Source organism: Phyllostomus hastatus, unplaced genomic scaffold, assembly GCF_019186645.2.
Source record: "Phyllostomus hastatus isolate PE091 unplaced genomic scaffold, TTU_PhHast_1.1 phas_scaffold_501, whole genome shotgun sequence".
Taxonomy (NCBI): Eukaryota; Metazoa; Chordata; class Mammalia; order Chiroptera; family Phyllostomidae; genus Phyllostomus; species Phyllostomus hastatus.
This window is the reverse complement of record NW_025334033.1, coordinates 10,394,359-10,411,439: the sequence shown is the minus strand read 5'-3', so window position 1 is coordinate 10,411,439 and position 17,081 is coordinate 10,394,359. Positions and strand designations below refer to the sequence as shown.

The 17,081-nt window shown below is 47.2% G+C and overlaps 2 protein-coding genes across 6 annotated transcripts in view; one reads left to right on the top strand and one right to left on the bottom strand.

Annotated features, from left to right (window-relative positions):
* Positions 1-12,513, top strand: part of ZNF106 (zinc finger protein 106) — a 58,801-nt gene extending 46,288 nt beyond the window's left edge. For both annotated transcript variants that reach the window (XM_045823369.1, XM_045823368.1), the window contains 8 exons: positions 242-358; positions 3,097-3,288; positions 3,756-3,818; positions 4,873-4,992; positions 5,511-5,582; positions 6,575-6,646; positions 8,185-8,331; positions 8,640-12,513. In XM_045823369.1, coding sequence (XP_045679325.1) covers positions 242-358; positions 3,097-3,288; positions 3,756-3,818; positions 4,873-4,992; positions 5,511-5,582; positions 6,575-6,646; positions 8,185-8,331; positions 8,640-8,696 — 840 coding nt within the window. In that variant the 3' untranslated portion in view covers positions 8,697-12,513. The remainder of the gene's footprint in view (positions 1-241; positions 359-3,096; positions 3,289-3,755; positions 3,819-4,872; positions 4,993-5,510; positions 5,583-6,574; positions 6,647-8,184; positions 8,332-8,639) is intronic.
* Positions 12,514-13,038: 525 nt separating this feature from the next.
* Positions 13,039-17,081, bottom strand: part of CAPN3 (calpain 3) — a 47,111-nt gene continuing 43,068 nt past the window's right edge. For 2 of the 4 annotated variants that reach the window (XM_045823659.1, XM_045823661.1), the window contains 9 exons: positions 16,929-17,042; positions 15,896-15,973; positions 15,446-15,503; positions 15,283-15,347; positions 14,751-14,819; positions 14,588-14,666; positions 14,285-14,401; positions 13,977-14,035; positions 13,039-13,662 (listed from right to left, as the gene is read on the bottom strand). In XM_045823659.1, coding sequence (XP_045679615.1) covers positions 13,636-13,662; positions 13,977-14,035; positions 14,285-14,401; positions 14,588-14,666; positions 14,751-14,819; positions 15,283-15,347; positions 15,446-15,503; positions 15,896-15,973; positions 16,929-17,042 — 666 coding nt within the window. In that variant the 3' untranslated portion in view covers positions 13,039-13,635. The remainder of the gene's footprint in view (positions 13,663-13,976; positions 14,036-14,284; positions 14,402-14,587; positions 14,667-14,750; positions 14,820-15,282; positions 15,348-15,445; positions 15,504-15,895; positions 15,974-16,928; positions 17,043-17,081) is intronic. The other 2 variants (XM_045823660.1, XM_045823662.1) reach the window with 1 other exon arrangement.

Genomic DNA, 17,081 nt, shown 5'->3' with positions numbered 1-17,081 from the left:
TTCCAAATTAGCAATATAGGTAACATTATTAGAATTGATACATGTTTTTGATATTACCTACAGCTTGAGAGTATTTGGCCACATATTTCAAAGGAGAAAAAAAATCTAAGATGGTCTTCTATAAAATAGATGATGCTTTTTCGTCCTCATAAAATCATTTCATACTCTGCCTTCAGAAGGATTGGTTTCCCATTTTACTTGGAGCTAACCTCTGCTGATCAGGTGTTGTGTGCTTTTTCAGACGCGGGAGTGTGTGGAGCAGTTACAGCTGGAAGACCGGGTTCTTTGCCTTCACAGTAGATGGCGAGTCCTCTACGCGGGACTAGCGAATGGCACTGTGGTCACCTTCAACATAAAGGTTAGTGGCTGTGGGGAGAAGGCTGAATTCCCATGCCACTTGAAAATAGTGTGAGTGTGAGGGGAGAGAAGAGGAAGACTGTCAGGGAGAAGTGGAAGTGGAAGACAGACATTTTCATCTGTTTTCTTATGTGAGAAAGCAACAGCGTTAACCACTGCCCCAAAACTGTGATGTTCGGGTGTAAGTGACACAGGATCCTGCGTAATATCCGTATAGATGCAGTGTGCCGGGACTAAATGTAACTCCACTAAATTAAACCAAGCTGGCAATTTGGTGCCAAATAATGAGTCACAGGTTAAACTAGTCTGTCTTGTTTTTAGGAATGACACCATGAAAAGTGAGCTTAAATTTCTTTGAATATGACATGGATGTGGTTTGGAACTGATTCAGGGTTTCATGAAGGTAACCTGTTCTGTAAAGTGAACTAAGTCAAAAGTTTGCCTTCATGCCCACGTGGCCTCATTCTATCCTAACCCAAAGGTAAAGTCATTTGTTGAGCAAACCTTTATTGAGCATCTGTTATGTGCTAGGCCCCTGGATGAGGCTTAGGAAATGAGTAGGGAGCAGTTCTCGACGGCCCTGTGTGCTCTGAGAGACATGATCCAATTTGTATTTGAGAAAAAGTCACTCTGGAGTTGATGAGGTTGGGAAATGCTGGTAACAGTAGAGGCAGGGAGATGATTTAGCAGGCTTTCTGATGGAAGCTAACATGAATGATTAGACTATGGATGAAGAGAAGAGAATGGATAAGAGATATAGATAGTCTCAGAGGTGGAATTGATTACTAATCCGTTGTGGCACTATAGCTCAAGGTCATCTGGTCACCTTTTAACAGCATGTTAGAGACATGTTAGAATGTTTACTATGTTGTACCCGGTAATAGTATCATTCATATGTTTAGTGTGTAACTACTTGCCGTTAACTATTGTGTTTTCAAGAGAGGCAATAAAATACATCATGGTTTCTGTCATTAAGAAGTAGTACAAAGCCCTAGCTGGCATAGCTCAGTGGATTGAGCGCGGGCTGCAAACCAAAGTGTCGCATGTTCGATTCCCAGTCAGGGTACATTCCTGGGTTGCAGGCCATGACCCCCAGCAACCGCACATTGATGTTTCTCTCTCTCTCTTTCTCCCTCCCTTCCCTCTCTAAAAATAAATAAATAAAATCTTTAAAAAAAAAAGTAGTACATATACTCAGGTGCCAACGTATTTGGTTCACTTGACAGGAACAGATTACAGAGGGGGAATTAGTGAAGGTTTTTGCATTCCAGGTATGAAGTGTTAACAGCCTAGATTAGATTTGGTTAGGGCAGTAGAAATAAAGAAGAAAATAAATTTAAAATGTTCATATTTTATTGAATAAAATTTGATAGGTACCTAATTTTCTTTTCTTTTATGAGTTTAATGTTATCAAAGGTAGATAGAAGTTAGGAGCAAATGTTTAGGGACAAAATAATGGCAAGAAATAAGTCTTTTATTTTTAATAGTGTTTTTGCTTTAGCATTTTGAAATTTGTTTATCTTTTAAAGATTTTATTTATTTTTTAGAAAGGGGAAGGGAGGGAGAAAGGGAGAGAAACATCAGTGTGTGTTTGCCTCTTGAATACTCCTACTGGGGACCTGGCCTGCAACCCAGACATGTACCCTGACTGGGAATCAAACTGGCAACCCTTTGGTTTACAGGCTGGCACTCAATCCACTGAGCCACACCAGCCAGGGCAAAAAATAACAGTCTTTGAATGGTTGAAAAACCTGAGAAGATGGACCTCGAGACAGAGCTTTGAGACTCTTCAGAGATAGGAATTTTGAAGCCTTGTTAGGGCCGGGCCTTTTCTGATTTGCCCCTACCCCCCAGAATGCTGTGCTTCTGGGGTCTCAACAGAAAGCCAGGGCAGTTTATCAGGGCCTGTCCACCCGTGGGCCAAACCCTGTCAGTCTGTCTTCCTAGCACCTCATGATGGCTGAAGGTGATGCCTGGCTCTGTAGGCTCCCAGCTGCTGCTGTGCTGATTCAGTTTCTGGGAGTTTCACCCCATGCACACACCTAGAGGCTTGGGGAAGTGGGAGACTTTGTGAACAAGACTGGTGTGGGGATGAGGGAAGCAAGCCTGAAACCTGAGATAAGGGAGCGTTTGGGAATTGAGGGTGTGGCCGTGCCGCTCCGACTGACGAGGAGGTTCTGTATGCTGCTGGAAAATGTTGTGAAAGATGACGTGGAGCCAGAAGTCGGGAGAGCATTAGTGTAACAGGAAGGTGGAGGGTGAGAGACTGTCATTGAAATTGTCTAAGAAAGTAGTTCTCAGTGGAGAAATTTGGAAATACCCTGACAAATAGATTGCACACATTTTGGATGTCAAAAAAATAGTGAAAGGGTTCCTGGGGCTGTGGCATGACAGATGTATTAGAAAATGAAAATAAGGTTGGTCATTCATTATCATTAACTTAGAGAGGGGGCAGAAAGAGAGAACTGGGGCCCAGCTGTGGTCAGGATAGTGCGGGTTGCAGTTAGAAATGAGTTCCTAAGGTAAGAGTTCGCCCCCGCTGCAGTGGGGGAGGAGGGAGTCACAAACACAGAGAGAACTGGCTTGGGAATGGCAGCGTTTGGGAAGTTAAGGATGGCTGAGTAGGTGTGAGAACTTAAATACAGGTAATAGAGTGTAGCGTTTATAACAAGGTAGTTGATTTTGAGGTTTACCAGCTAAGTTGCTTTTACTTCATATAATGGTGACTGTTTTCTTCAGAACAACAGGCGACTGGAAATCTTTGAATGCCACTGCCCTCGGGCAGTTAGCTGCTTGGCCACAGCTCAGGAAGGTGCCCGGAAGCTGCTGGTTGTGGGATCTTACGACTGTACCATTAGTGTACGTGATGCACGGAATGGGCTCCTCCTCAGAAGCCTGGAGGGCCACAGCAAAACCATTCTGTGCATGAAGGCAAGTACAGTGCAGGAGACCAGGAGCTAGTTCTGGCACAACTAGAATGGTATGAATGACATCTTTCATGTTGTCTGATGCCTTACTTAGAACACAGTCATCTTGAAAAGAGGAAGGTCACAGTCCTTTTCTTCAGGCCAAGGTCACCAAGGGATGCACTACTTTTTAATGTGTTAACTTAGAAACAGTGGAAGTGTATTTTACTATAGAATGTAGACACACTGTAATATCCTTCTAGGCTACTTTCTAATCCTTCTGAAGAGGTAGCAAATGCAGCAATATACTGTCATTTCATGAGAGTGCCTGGTGGTAGGACGTATGTTTCAGTTCAGAAAATTTGTCTAAAAAATTTATTCCATACCTACTTTACACTTATGCAGAATTAGAATTCTCCAATGTGCATTACAAGTTACAAAAGAAACCCAGAACCTTGTGCCAAGTCTAACTCAATGAATTTTTCCCTTAAGGTGGTGAATGACCTTGTGTTCAGTGGCTCCAGTGACCAGTCGGTCCACGCCCACAACATTCACGTAAGCCCTGCCGGCGTAAAGAAATCATTAACAGAATGGTGGTTCAAGCTGGAAGGATCCATCAGATCTCTTACAATTTAAATTAAGCCCCTTTCCTAGTGAGAGACTTAGTAATACTTTGCATGTATAAGCTTTTAAACGATAGTGAGCACCCTAGAAATTCTGACTTCGTCAAAGTGTTTCATAGAGGACAGGCTCAAAGTTTATGTAAGGTTTAGTTTGAGTGCCGCATTTAAACTTGAGATAAATTGAGCATCTGAGGTGCTAAGAAAGTGGATATGATACGTAGTTTAAAATAGAACAAACAAAAACAGCCGAGAGACTCTGCTCACGTCATAGAGGCCACTCTGGTGTGCGGGCCCTGGTCTGTGAACCCGGGGGGAGTCTGAGCCCTCGGGGACTTATCCAGACCCAAGGAATGATAACAGTGAAAGTACAGTTGACCCTGAACCACACAGGTTTGTACTGCTTGGCTCCATATATATGTGGGTTTTTTTGTTTTGTTTTGTTTTGTTTTTCAATAAATACCTGTGCTGTTTTTGCTCTGTGATGGTGAGTCCGTGGATGCAGAAGGCTGACTGCATGCGTTATTCTTTGCCATTTTATGTGGGCACCTTCAGCATCCTAGGATTTTGTTATATGCAGGGGATGGAGGTGTGGTCCTAGAACCATTCTTCCATGGGTACTGAGGGACAGCTTAAGTTTTGGGGGAGCCAGGAGTCACAGGCTGCTTTTCAACTGCATGTGTTCACCACTCCTACCCCCTGCATTGTTCCAAGGTCAGCTGTACTTCAAGAGTTGTGACATACACACAGGCAGAACTGCGACCCTTCTCGTCCTGTGGCACCCAGTTCTCTCCATCAGGACACATGGCGTATATTTTGTGTAGGAAACAAGTGCTGGTGGAAGTGCTTCAGCTGTTGAAATCAGTACAGCTACGTGTGTGTACAGATAGCTTTAGAATTACAGAGTCATAAATCTCAAAACAGCCGAGGAAAATAGGAAAGTAGGAAAATATCTTGCAAGTGTGGTGACTCTTTCTCTCCTGACACAGACGGGCGAACTTGTGCGGATCTACAAAGGCCACAGCCACGCAGTGACTGTGGTGACTATCCTGGGGAAGGTGATGGTGACCGCTTGCCTGGACAAATTTGTCCGTGTGTATGAGTTACAGGTAGGATTTAGATTCAGTATTTTGCTTGAATGATTTGGGGAGATTGTCTATTTGGGTTTGATGTTGACTTTTAGATAGTGTGGTGGGGTTAGGGCCCAGGAATCTGCATTCTTCACAAGCACGCTAGATAATTGTGCAGTGGCTGGTTCACGGACAGTACTTTCAGAAGCAGCGCAATGGGGTGATGGTCAGGCTCATGGTGTCAAAATTTAAATGGCTTCTGGACAGTAACTGCAGCCTGTAAAATGCATCTAGTTCTCCTTATGTGCAATTTCAGTTGGAGACTTCGAAGCTACACAGAAATTGGTTGTATTATTTCCAATTAGCAGCTCCTTTCTTGAGGAGGAGGAGGACTTACTAGGAAGATTGCCATTAGAGTATATTTCTGTTAAAATGCTTCTGGTGCTTCAGCTTAGTGCCTCGGGAATAGTTTTAAACCTGCCAAGGGCCTGTGTTTATCAAACACAAGGTGTCAGTAACCTTAATAGTCTTTTTTTGTTTTTTTCCTTCCACCAAAGTCTCACGATCGACTGCAAGTTTATGGCGGACACAAAGACATGATTGTGTGTATGACCATCCATAAAAGCATGGTGAGTGTGGTTTCCCAGGTCACCTGTTTGCCTCTGAATGTATTTACTACAGATTCTGCAAACTGATGGTAATAATGTTATTGCTTGTCACTTCCAAAATTGACATCTGCTTCTGATGTGCCTTGTTACGATTGCCGCTCTGTCTCTCGGCATATTATCAGGATATAACCCACTGATGTTACTGAATATTTTTCTATTAATAACTAAAATAATTATAATAAAAATCTAATACTGCCATTAAGTAGAAGATAAATTTAAAATGTTTAAAAAAATGAGTGGTGCTCTTTCCAGAGACATTATGATCTACACAGAGCATTGAAATAGAGTCAGGAGGTTTGGCCAGTGTGGCACAGTTGTAGCAGACCTAAAAGTAGAAGCTAACTCACTTGAACCCACTAATCCTTGATTTGTTTTATTTTTAAATTATGAGGTTGAACCAGAAGGGATGTTTTTCAGACTCTGAGCAGTAGAACCCCGTGTTCCAATGAAATCCAGATGCCTAATATGTAATGCCGAGGGGAAGCCAGAGCCACCGCAGTTAGAGTGCAGGTGGGCGCCTCAGAGCCCTGCCATCCTGCCGTCAGCCGGGCGCCCATGGGTGGCTCTCCGAGGAGCCCAGCTTCACAGTGTCTAGAGCAGATCTCACGGGGGTGTCCAACCTTCAGTGTCTCTGGGCCACACCGGAAGAAGAGTTGTCTTGGGCCACACATTAAATACACAAACACCAACGAAAACAGAAAAATCTCATCATATTTTAAGCAAAGTTATGATTTTGTGTTGGGCCGCATTCATAGCCACCCTGGGCTGCATGCGGTTCACGGGCCGCAGGGTGGACACCCCTGGACACTTGCCCATTGTTGTACCATGGGGCTGGGGTGGGTTTAGTTTTGTGTTTTCTTAAGTTGCTACAGATAGCTTTTGACTCTCATTTTGAGGATGTTTTGTAGTTTTTTGGTGTGTTTTGGTCTGATGTGATAAACCTCTTCTTCCAGATCTATACGGGCTGTTATGATGGCAGTATTCAGGCTGTGAGGCTAAATCTGATGCAGAATTACCGCTGCTGGGTAAGGAGTGGAACTTCGGAGTTGCTTAATTCTAGGCTGATTTATAGACCTTCCTTGTCATCAGTGGAACACTTTTCTGTTTGAGCATCCACTTTATGCCTTCCACTGTAGAACAAGGAAGCTTATTTTTAAAAACTACATATAAAATACTTCTCTGTATTTCTTTTTTTAAAATATCTTGTTTATTTATTTTTAGAGAAAGGGGAAGGGAGGGAGAAAGAGAGAAATATCAATGTGTGGTTGCCTCTCGTGTGCCCCCTGCTGGGGACCTGGCCTGCAACCCAGGCATGTGCCCTGACTGGGAATTGAACTAGCGACCCTTTGCTTCTCAGTCCCGAGCTCAATCCACTAAGCCACATCAGCCAGGGCTTCTCTATATTTCTTTAATGAAAGTCTATTTATTTTAGGATTGGATATGAGGTATATTTAAATATTCTACACTCAGGTTATCCCTCTGGTGGTTTTTATTTTCTTATTAAATCAGTACATGCTTACAAAAATATCAACAGTGCATAAATACATGAAATTAAGAGTAGAAGTGTTTATTTTTGTGACCTGCCCATCCTATACCCACTCCTTAAGGGTCATACACATTAATAGTTTGGTTTGTGTTCCCATTGGTTTGGGAGAGATGGACAAAAACAAATTTGTATTCTTGAAGTTTAAAACCTCAGATTTCAAGGCTAAATTTCAGTTTTTGTTTTCAGTTGCATGCTAGTGATTAACCCTTAAACTTTTCACTTATTCCTTATAAGCTTTAATTTGTTTTATCAGTTCTAATATTAGTGACCAAAGAAACATTTATGACACTGATTGTTTTCCCCAAACCTCTTTCCAGATTGATGGAATGAGTTTTCCATTTTAACATTTGACGTTAGGCCTGTCCACAGTTGAATTACCTTTCAGCTTTTTATACGTTACTCTTTGCTTTTTAGTTTTGTCGTTGAAGAAAAGCAAATTCTAGTGTAACAGGATGCAGAGCATACAAATGAAGTGTGACTTTATCTAGAGAAATGGGGCCATCTGGTTATAAAACTGGAGAAAGAGAAACATCAATGTGTGGTTGCTTCTTGAGTGTCCCGTACTGGGGGGACCTGGTCTGCAACCCAGACATGTGCCTTGACTGGGAATCAAACCAGCGACCCTTTGGTTCACAGGCCGGCACTCAGTCCACTGAGCCACAGCAGCCAGGGGAAACTCATTTTATGATGGCAAGATAAGGAATAAGTACAATTTAAACTGAATTTTATGGTAACTTGTCTATGAATATTTTTTCTTATGTCTAAAGATGTAATGGTTGGTTACCTTAGTGCTTTGCCTTCTTATAATACCAAAGTGTCAAAAGACTTCACAGTCTTTTCAAGGTTCCTCATCATATTGGTAATTAATTTGGTTGTCTCTGGCTTTGTTTTGCTAGCAAGAACAAATTAAATAGTAGAGGACTTTTTGTTTCCACCAGATTTATGGCGTACAAGCAGGCATGTTCTGACTGCAGGTTTCTGGTGCCCTTGTTAACGTCTTTGTTCTGTTTCTCCCAGTGGCACGGCTGCTCTCTGATATTCGGCGTGGTGGATCATTTAAAGCAACACCTGCTGACTGACCACACAAACCCAAACTTTCAGACTCTGAAATGTCGCTGGAAGAACTGTGATGCTTTCTTCACTGCTAGGAAAGGATCCAAACAGGTACATCAGTGGGGCTCGAGGTCGCCCTGAAGTCATTTCACCTGTGGGAGCAGGGTGCGGAAACCCTTTTTTGCCTAGTTAGAATGTTCAGAGTTGCAGTAGATAGGGAGAGTCTAGGGATTTTTCTTTTTGTTATTATTCAGAGATTTGGGGGGTAGCTTAATGATGTTTCAAATGAAGAATGCCGGGTCCTAACTGCCTTTCATGTGTGGATTGTAGAATGTACCCATGAAGCTCTCCATGTCTTGGATTTTCTCTTGCCCTTCTACCAACTTCTCTCTCATGGGCCCTTTTCCTTTGGTTCCTAGGATGCTGCAGGGCACATTGAACGACATGCCGAGGATGACAGCAAAGTCGATTCGTGAAGTTTTTTGCCTCCCATGTTGGGAAGTCATTCGTTGAACCAATTTCACATTGGCCCCTCACACGGGCCCCTGTCTTCCCTCCCCCGGGGAAGCGGGGTACGGGAAGTGATTCCCAGCCAGGCTTACCTGGAGCACAAGTCTGGGCAGCTCTGTGGGAAGATAGGTTACACTTCAAGTTCTTGCTGGAGGTTTGTCAAATGTAAAGAGGTTTTAAGGAACCATAGTCCTCTGGAACAGCATGGCATTTAGTAATTTATGCTACTATTGTTCTCCAGAAGTTTATTAAAGATGCACACCTTAATTGGTTACCTAATTTGACCCTAATCATATTTTTATTGATTTCAGTTTATGATTGTTAGTTTATGTTCTTATGATGGTTTAAACCTATAGTCAGGCTTTTACATAAGTACCAGTTTGTTCAGATGCTAGATTTTTAGGATCAGTTTTAATTTTTCTAGTTGTAATAATTAGGTATCTAAATTGGAAGCAAATGGTTTCCTTCTTAACAATTATGTTTAGTGTGTTTCGATATTCTCCTGCCTTGTAGATGGACAGAGCTGGCTTTAAATGCTAAAGGGAGACCCAGGAGCTTTCTAGCAGCTGGCGTGACCGCTCTGCCGACTGTGTTGTAGGGACTCAGGCAGCTCCTTACAGACGGGACGGCTCTACCTGATGAGCCTCCTGTGCAAGTTTCACAGGAGTGCTTGGCTCAGGGCGGCACACAGACCCAGTGTCCGCCTTGCAGTGCGGTGGTCAGGCCCGACCTGGGTGCTCCTTGCTGCGGGGACTGAACTAGAAGTGTAGCCTTTATCTCTCTTTCTGGTTTCAGGCTCTCCCAGGCTGCTGAGGGTTTGAAACCTTTTAGTTTGCTCCATTGCCCACCCCATCTCTCCCATTCTCTAGATGGCAGCCAGCAGGTACTTTCCTGGGCTTACAGGATGTTTTCCACTCACCTGCAGCACCTGAGATGGGAGAGTTAGGGTAAAGCATCTGAATTCAGTTTCTAGGGCCTCAGCAGGCTTCTCAGAGACTGATTCTAAAACCTTTGTCCTGCCTTCGCCCCTCCACCAGCTGGGGAAGGAGAGTGGAACCTGGTGACGGTAGAGACTCTACCTGTCCACTGAGAGCAGCCGCATTAACAAAGCCTTAGTGAGACTGCTTTGTTTTTAGATTTTCTCTGGACTCTTAAGGAAAGCAATGGAAGTGTTGCTTTCCATTCTTTTGTTTCCAGATTCACAGAACTCTGAAAGATTCCCCAGAGATAAGAAGGAGGGAGGAGAGCCCAGGGCCACACGGCCAAACTTTGGGACGTGGCACCTACTGTTTCCTAGGATGGCAGAGCATCCAGGTTTCTCTCCACTCCTGTTAGTGAACACACGTCTGCTCACTTGTCCTCTTCACTCTGGCTCTAGGGCAGGGGAGCTTCTCTGGGAATTCACGGGTAGGTTTCAAGAGGGTATGGGAGCCCCCTGAAGTTGTATACAAGACAAAGTATGTGGTCTTTTCTCGAGGGAAGGCTGTAGTGGTTCTTACTGGATCCAAAACATTGAGAACTAATATAGGAGCTACTACTAGCTAATGAAGGCCCCCCAGCTGTTTGCTTTTGTCTTTGTGAGTGGGTAGACTTCTGTTGACTACACTATCTGCTGAGATTTACAGGACACCAGAGAGATCAGAGAGGATGCTGTTGCATAAAGACTCTGTGCTGGTTCTCTGTGAGATCAGGAAGCCTCTCCCTCCTCTCACCCCCATTTCCCGGACAGGCGGCCAGAGGAGCTGGGCTGTTCTGTGGGTTTGGGAATAGCGATTCCCCAGGAAAGTATATTTGGATTCATTGCCAAACCTGGCATTTTTCTCTGGGCTGCAGTGAAGCAGCATTTACAGGTTGGCCGGGCAGTGTGCTAGGAAAGCCTCACGTGCTCTGTTGCATAGTGTCCTTCTGTCCTGCCTGAGGGCGTGCCTGAAACGCAGAGACTGGCGGAGCCTTTGGGGCAGGTGTTGGGCAGTCACCCTGCAGTGGAACCTCTGCAGGTAAAATCAGTAAGAACTGGTTCGGATTTCACTTTGGTGGAATTGTGCACAGTCTGCCTGCCTTTGTGTGTGAATGTTCCTTGTGTGTGCGCATGCAGGGGCACCTGTGCTGTAACGCTTTTCCTCATTTCACAAAACTTGTCTTTGAAGCAGTGGCAATAATGTATTTGTTTCAAGGATGCGTACAGTGTATTTAGCATCAGGTTAGTGTGTTACCCTAAATGCAACGCTCCAGTCCTCTGTTTAGCAATAAATGCACCACGAGCACCTCAGCTGCTTACATATGGTTGTGTATTACTACTTTTAAGTGTCTTGAAAGTTATGCAGAATTTTGGCTGTTTTGATCTTCTACAATGTCTTGACTGGTTCTAGTCCTCTGTTCCGCCTCAGAGAAGAGCTGTGGCTCAGGGATTTGCTTATCTGCACATCTAGTACTTTAAGAAGACGGGAAACTTCCATGACCTGACAAAACCTGACTCATTTATTATAAGGAGTTGGCGGCCATTTTTTAGAATGTTGTTGAGAATTGCGTGTGCCTACTTTGAACGGCTTGAAGCCAAGGAGACAGTAGTGTGAAACCTGTTGTGTACTTATGGTAGTGTCTTAATGGCCGTGTGTTCTGATATGATATCAGTCACTTCGAGTTTTATCCTAAAGTTTTAATTAGGTTTAAAATGTATTTTAGCACAATCCTGTACTCAAGTTATAACAGCAATTAAACATGATGCAAACAAAACTCTAAGAACAAAGAATTATTTTGACCTCGTGTTACTTGAATTGAAGAGAACGTCATTGCCACTCTCCTGCTTTTGTGGGGAGGATTTTTTTCTGTCTCAGAAGAGCCAGCAGTTGAGTGTTTGACCTGCTTATAAGTTACAGGCAATATCATTGCTATTTAAGTAATTATTTGCCTCACAAAGGTTTCTGTTTGTTTGTTTGCTTGTTTTGGGGGGTAGATCATGCAGTGGACAACTTCAGTGGCAAGTATGTGGGTGGTTTGCTGGAAGCAGGTGTACAACACTCAGTGCGGGGGTGTGGTGTGTTTCATGGAAGAGAATTCATTGGAGGGGAGATCAGAGTACATTGTGAAGTGAGATTTGAATTGCACGTTCCCTCTGGTTTGTTCAAATAGCTACAGTTAACATGTGCTGGCTTACAGATTTTGTTTCTGTCACCTAAAGGAGAGCTTTTAGAACTGCTAGGAAGGCCATGCCTGCCACATGGATGAAACAGTGGTTTTGCTCCTGCCCCAGATCCTCAGGGCCCTCAGAATCGCAGAAGGGCCACCTGGTGGCCAGGAACAGAAGCTGTGGTGGGGCGCTGGGGGCTGTACTGGGCTCCCCGTGCAAGGGGGTGTGAGATTCAGGTGTGAACCTGAACTACTCCTTACCAGACAGTAACCTCTCACCTCACCTCCAACTCCCAGTGCGTGGCCCTGCTGGGTCACGTGGCCCCTGAAATTTCCCAGATTTGCTATAAATTCACGGTGGTAGCCCAGTTGGATTAGGGGGGAGGAGAGTCAGGGAGGAAAGGCTGTACTGAAGGTCTTTCTGCTGCTTAAGAGGGATGCGTGCCAGGGAGCTGCCCCAGCACCCCTGGTATTCGAGCTGTTTCTATGGAATGTGGGTTAGAAGAATGAACTCAGATGACATTTGACTGCAAAAATGTTTATAAGCAAATAGCTTATCCTTCTTACATTTTGGTATAAACCTGTGAACTTCATAACTTTGTAAAGCAAGGTATAAAGCAAATACAAGAGGAAAATAAAGTACTTTTATTAATTGTTTACTTTCGTCACCTTATCTGCACATCCCTAGCCCACCTTTTCTTTCCCATGTTGGTATGAAGACTAAAGAAAATGGGTGAAAAACACAAGTGGTTTATAGGTAAGCCACACACCATGGACCAGACAAGTCTGGCAAACCGCTGCATTTGAGGATTTGTTCAAGGTCACATGCAGAGGTCAGTTAGTTAACGGAGGAGCTAGGATTAAAAACTACGTTTTTGCCCCATTACACTTAGATATGTGACCCTCCAGTTACCGGCGGCCCACTTACTCCTGTTGTGTATACCAACAGCTGTTCCCCCCCTTTCCTCAGGTATCATGGACAGTGTCTGAGTGAGTTCTGTGCTCGAGAAACAGCAGTTGGCATGAGGAGAGTGGGACTCGGAGTTTGTGTGTGTGTGTGTGTTGTCCCTTGTCGTGTTCTGAAACTCGGGCTCCCACTACATGACCAGGGAGTGTGCGATTGGAAGCCCCTGAGCCCCGCTGTGGCCAATATGCAAATGTGAGAGAAGAAAACATGGTGGAGCCAGCCATACACATGCCTTTATTTAGGTCAGCGTTTTCCAGAACGCAGCCAAACTTACGGGCCAGACAGCTGAAAGTGCCCAGCTCCCTTTTCTGAGCTTGTGTAGCCCAGCGCGGGCCCATCCTGAAAGTCAGACCCAAGTGCTGCTTCGGTTGCTGTCCCAGTTGCTGTCCCACGGGTGGGACATGGAGAGTGGGGAGAGGGCTCTAACAGAGGAAGTACTGAGTGCCACTGGCAGACGCTCCTGTGAATAGCCTCGGGCACACCAAGGGGGGCACTGGCTTCAGAGCTGAGGCTTCTCACATTCCAAGCAAATCTCCCAGTTGGGCTACAGCTAGCTGAGGCAGACAGACACTTGCCTGTATGCGCAAAGGGACAAAGGTCCTTCACAAAAGGGGCAGTGTGGGCATGACAGATGGACAGATGCCCTCAGGCCGAGTCAGGAGTGAAGTAGGGGAGGAATAAGACCAATGAGGCGTCTGGAGACCTGTTGGGGGTGCAGCTACTGTGACCTTCGAGGCGAGTGGCTCTAGCTACGATGGGTGAAGTTGAAATCCTGAGTGGTCCTGCCCGGCCCTGGCCGAGGCCCGCCTGCTTCAGGCGTACATGGTGAGCTGCAGCCACTGAAAGGAAAGCCGAAGATCAGGCTGCAGGCAAGAAAGGAGACCCCAGCCCTCGGGATCGGACAGGGTAGGGGAGGCACAGGCCCCACCCATATGCCTGGGAAGGCACGTGTTTTCCCGCATAAAGTCCCTTTAGAGACTGAGGACCTTTGGGAGGTACATCCCTCACTGTGCTTCCCTTCGTGATCCTGTCCAATCCCACCCCTCCGTCGGTCGCCATTTGGAGGTGAAGAGCGCACAGAGGGTCCAGTCTGCCTCATTGACTCCTTCAGTGATAGGTCCAGGGGGAGTGTGCTGCTGCTTGCAGGCCTTACCTCTAGAACGTTGAGTTTGATGATACCGTCTCCATCCTTGTCAAACGCATTAAAAGCTCCTGTGTGGGGGAATGAATACAGATGAGGCCACAGTCTCACCCCGCCTCCACTGCTGTAAATTTCTTAGGAGGACCATGTTCTGCCAGGCAGAGCATCACTAGTAGCCCTCCCTCTACCCACCCGTGCTGAGCCTGAAGAGGGCTTTTGCCTTTGTTCACCCCAGAGCAAGTAGGTTGAGGGATGATGCGGCTGAGATTCCCACTGCCACAGCTCTCACTGCGGGAGAGGGGCAGGGGAGCCCCACTTACTGAACATGCCCTCCATCCTGACGAAGCAGCAGATGAAACTGTCGAAGTCAATGTTCATGTACTTGTCTGCGTACCGCATGGTAATGATGTCGTAGAGCTGGCTGTTGAGGTGGAACCCTGTGGAGGGAGCACTTGAGAGGAGGAAGGGGAGCCGCAGTCCTGAGGCCTGCCTGCTATTTCCCTGGCCTCGGGAAAGGCAAAGAGAAGCCCTTTCTCTGGGTGTGGGGCCCCTGGCCTTGTCCTCTCCCCTTCCAGCTCCCGCCAGCTCCGGGCCACATCCCGGCCACGCCCCTTCTGCCTCACCTGCATCATTGACTGCATTTCGCATTTCGTAGCTATTGATGGTGCCAGATTGGTCTGTGTCGTAGTGCTTGAAAATTTTCTGGCAACAGAAAATTTGAGGACAGCAGTTATACACTGAACCCTTGAATCAACCTCCTTCATACCCACACATGTCTCTCCCCACCTGCCAGGCTTTAATCTTCTTCCAGAGGTGATGGAACTCTTGCAGGTTCAGTCTCCCAGAGCCGTCTGTCTGGAGGGAGGTCAGGGCTACAGGGTGCGCACAGCAAAATCCCCCTGGGTCGGGAGGGCGTTTCTAGGGGCCTCTGCAGGGAAGGCAGCCCCACAGGAAGGCTCTGCCCAGGATACCCTATGCAATGTCCTGTACTTAACACCCTGTCCTAGTATTTAACCTTCCCCTCCATGCCTTCCCAAGCAGAGTTACAGTCTATGACTCAGAGATGGTGTCCCAAGGACCACTTCTGCTTGGGCAGGAAAGAGCAGGGGTCAGGGCCTGGTACAACCCAACGGCCTTCCCAACTTGTACCTCCTCCTGTCGCCACTTTCAGACCAGCAGCCAGGAGGTTCTGACTTAGGACCTCCTTAGGTCTTTCCTTGGGTGTGAATTTGGGCCCCTGCGCCTGGCTGGGCACCCCTCACTGTGGCTCTGGCCCCGGCCCCCAACAGAGGGTTGGGAAGGGCGGCGGAAAGGATACATCCATGAGGGCGATCATGCTGCGGCAGGACTCCAGTGTGAAGCCTTGTGTCTTCAGGTCCTTGTCTGGGAGGCAGAGAGGAGTGAGGAACTGCACTGAGGTGACTGACACCCACACCCACACACAGTGGGAGCCACACCCACACACAGTGGGAGCCACTCACGTTTGTTCACAACTGTGTTAAGGATGTTCTTGAGCTCATCAGCACAGATCTCCATGTCCTGAGGAGGAAGGGAGTAGAGTCACAGTTCAAGGGTATGGCAGCTGGCAGAGCAGAGGCTTAGCAAAGTGAATCCCAGCTGTCCGTGTTTGTCAAGTCCCCGCCAGTGCTTTCCTGGCAGAGGGACGCTGGGGCTTTTCTGCGGAAGACAGACATTGTGCCTTCGGCTGCCCAGACTGCAGTGGGCGTCTCGGAGCAAGGAGGCCCCCGCACCACCCAGAGGGGCGTCCGTCTAATTCAAGGGCTGGCCTTGTGGGTGTCTGTGCCACACACGTATGTCCTCCTTTTCCGCCAGAAGCCACAATGGCCTCTACTGAACAAGGGTGAAATAACTGGCCGCTCAAGCAATTCACAAGGGGAGGACATCTTGGAGTCAGGGCTGGAAGTACTCACATCACCCGCTATTTGCCTGAAAATGTTCTGGAAGTGTTGCTGTTCTTCACTCTCCTGGTCGGTGTTGCCTGGCCTCGGCTGTGGAAGCACAAGGAAAACTGGTTCACAGGGATCAGAGAGACGGGCGGGCCCGTGAGGAATGCTCCTTCTAGGCTGAAGGGGCCAGAGCGCCTCACAGCAGCCCTTGGTGGCAGCAGGTGCTGGGGACGGGCAAGTGCCCTTCCTTCCTGGTCAGATCTGGTGCTCTGGAGTGGGAATGACCCAGGTGCCCACAGCCTCTCACGCCGTACCTCCCCAGCCCTACGCTCTAGACAGAGATGCATCAGCCATGCAGGCACGTAGGCAGCCCCTGTGGTCCCTTCCCCCATCCTCACCAGCTGGAGCCCCCTCCCCTGCTGTGAGCCTGACCATCCATCCCAACCAAATGCTTGCGCCCCAGCAGGACAAAGGAGGCCAGGACATTCTGACACCCCCAGCTGCCTCTGCCGTCAAGGCCAAGTCCTCAGAGGACCCCTCTCCCCCGTCCATTGCATGGGCATTCCAGGGGAGAGGGGGTGGCCCTGGGCTTGTCTGTGGACTTTAGTCCCCTTGCCCTACCTCCAGTAATTGTTATGTGACCACCTCTCCCCACTCCAATCTAACACCCTCCTGGAGCTCTGGAGGACTCCATTTCTAATGTTAGCCCCCTTTCCTGCTCCTGCTCTTTCTCCCTCATTGTTAAGAGCTGGAGGCCACCAGAAACAGGAGTTGCTCCTGTTCAGGCCCCTCCCTCCCCTAGTCCAGCAGGGAGGCTCAGCCTGCACTTCCCAGGTGGGGGACTGCCCTGGTGGGACTGCCAATCCCCAAGGAGTTGACTCAAGCAGCATCCGAAATTTCAGGAGAACTTGATGAAAGAAAGGTCAGTGAGGTAAATTGAAACCTCTAGATGGTCAAGGGACACCCCACCCATGCAGCCCCTCCAGCCTGAGCACCCTAGGAGCATAGCTGGCCCCAGTGTGCTGGCCACCCCAATTCATGCCACATGCTCAGAAACCTGCGGGGGTTTCTCTTGCTTATCAGGGCTCGTTTTGTCTTTGCCCTCTTCCGACTCCTGGTCCACACTCAGTTCCTTGTTGCTGTTTGCTCTGTCTGAGACGAAGATGATGGGCTGGGGAGAGGAGGGGAGTGGGGAGGGGGCAGGAAGGAA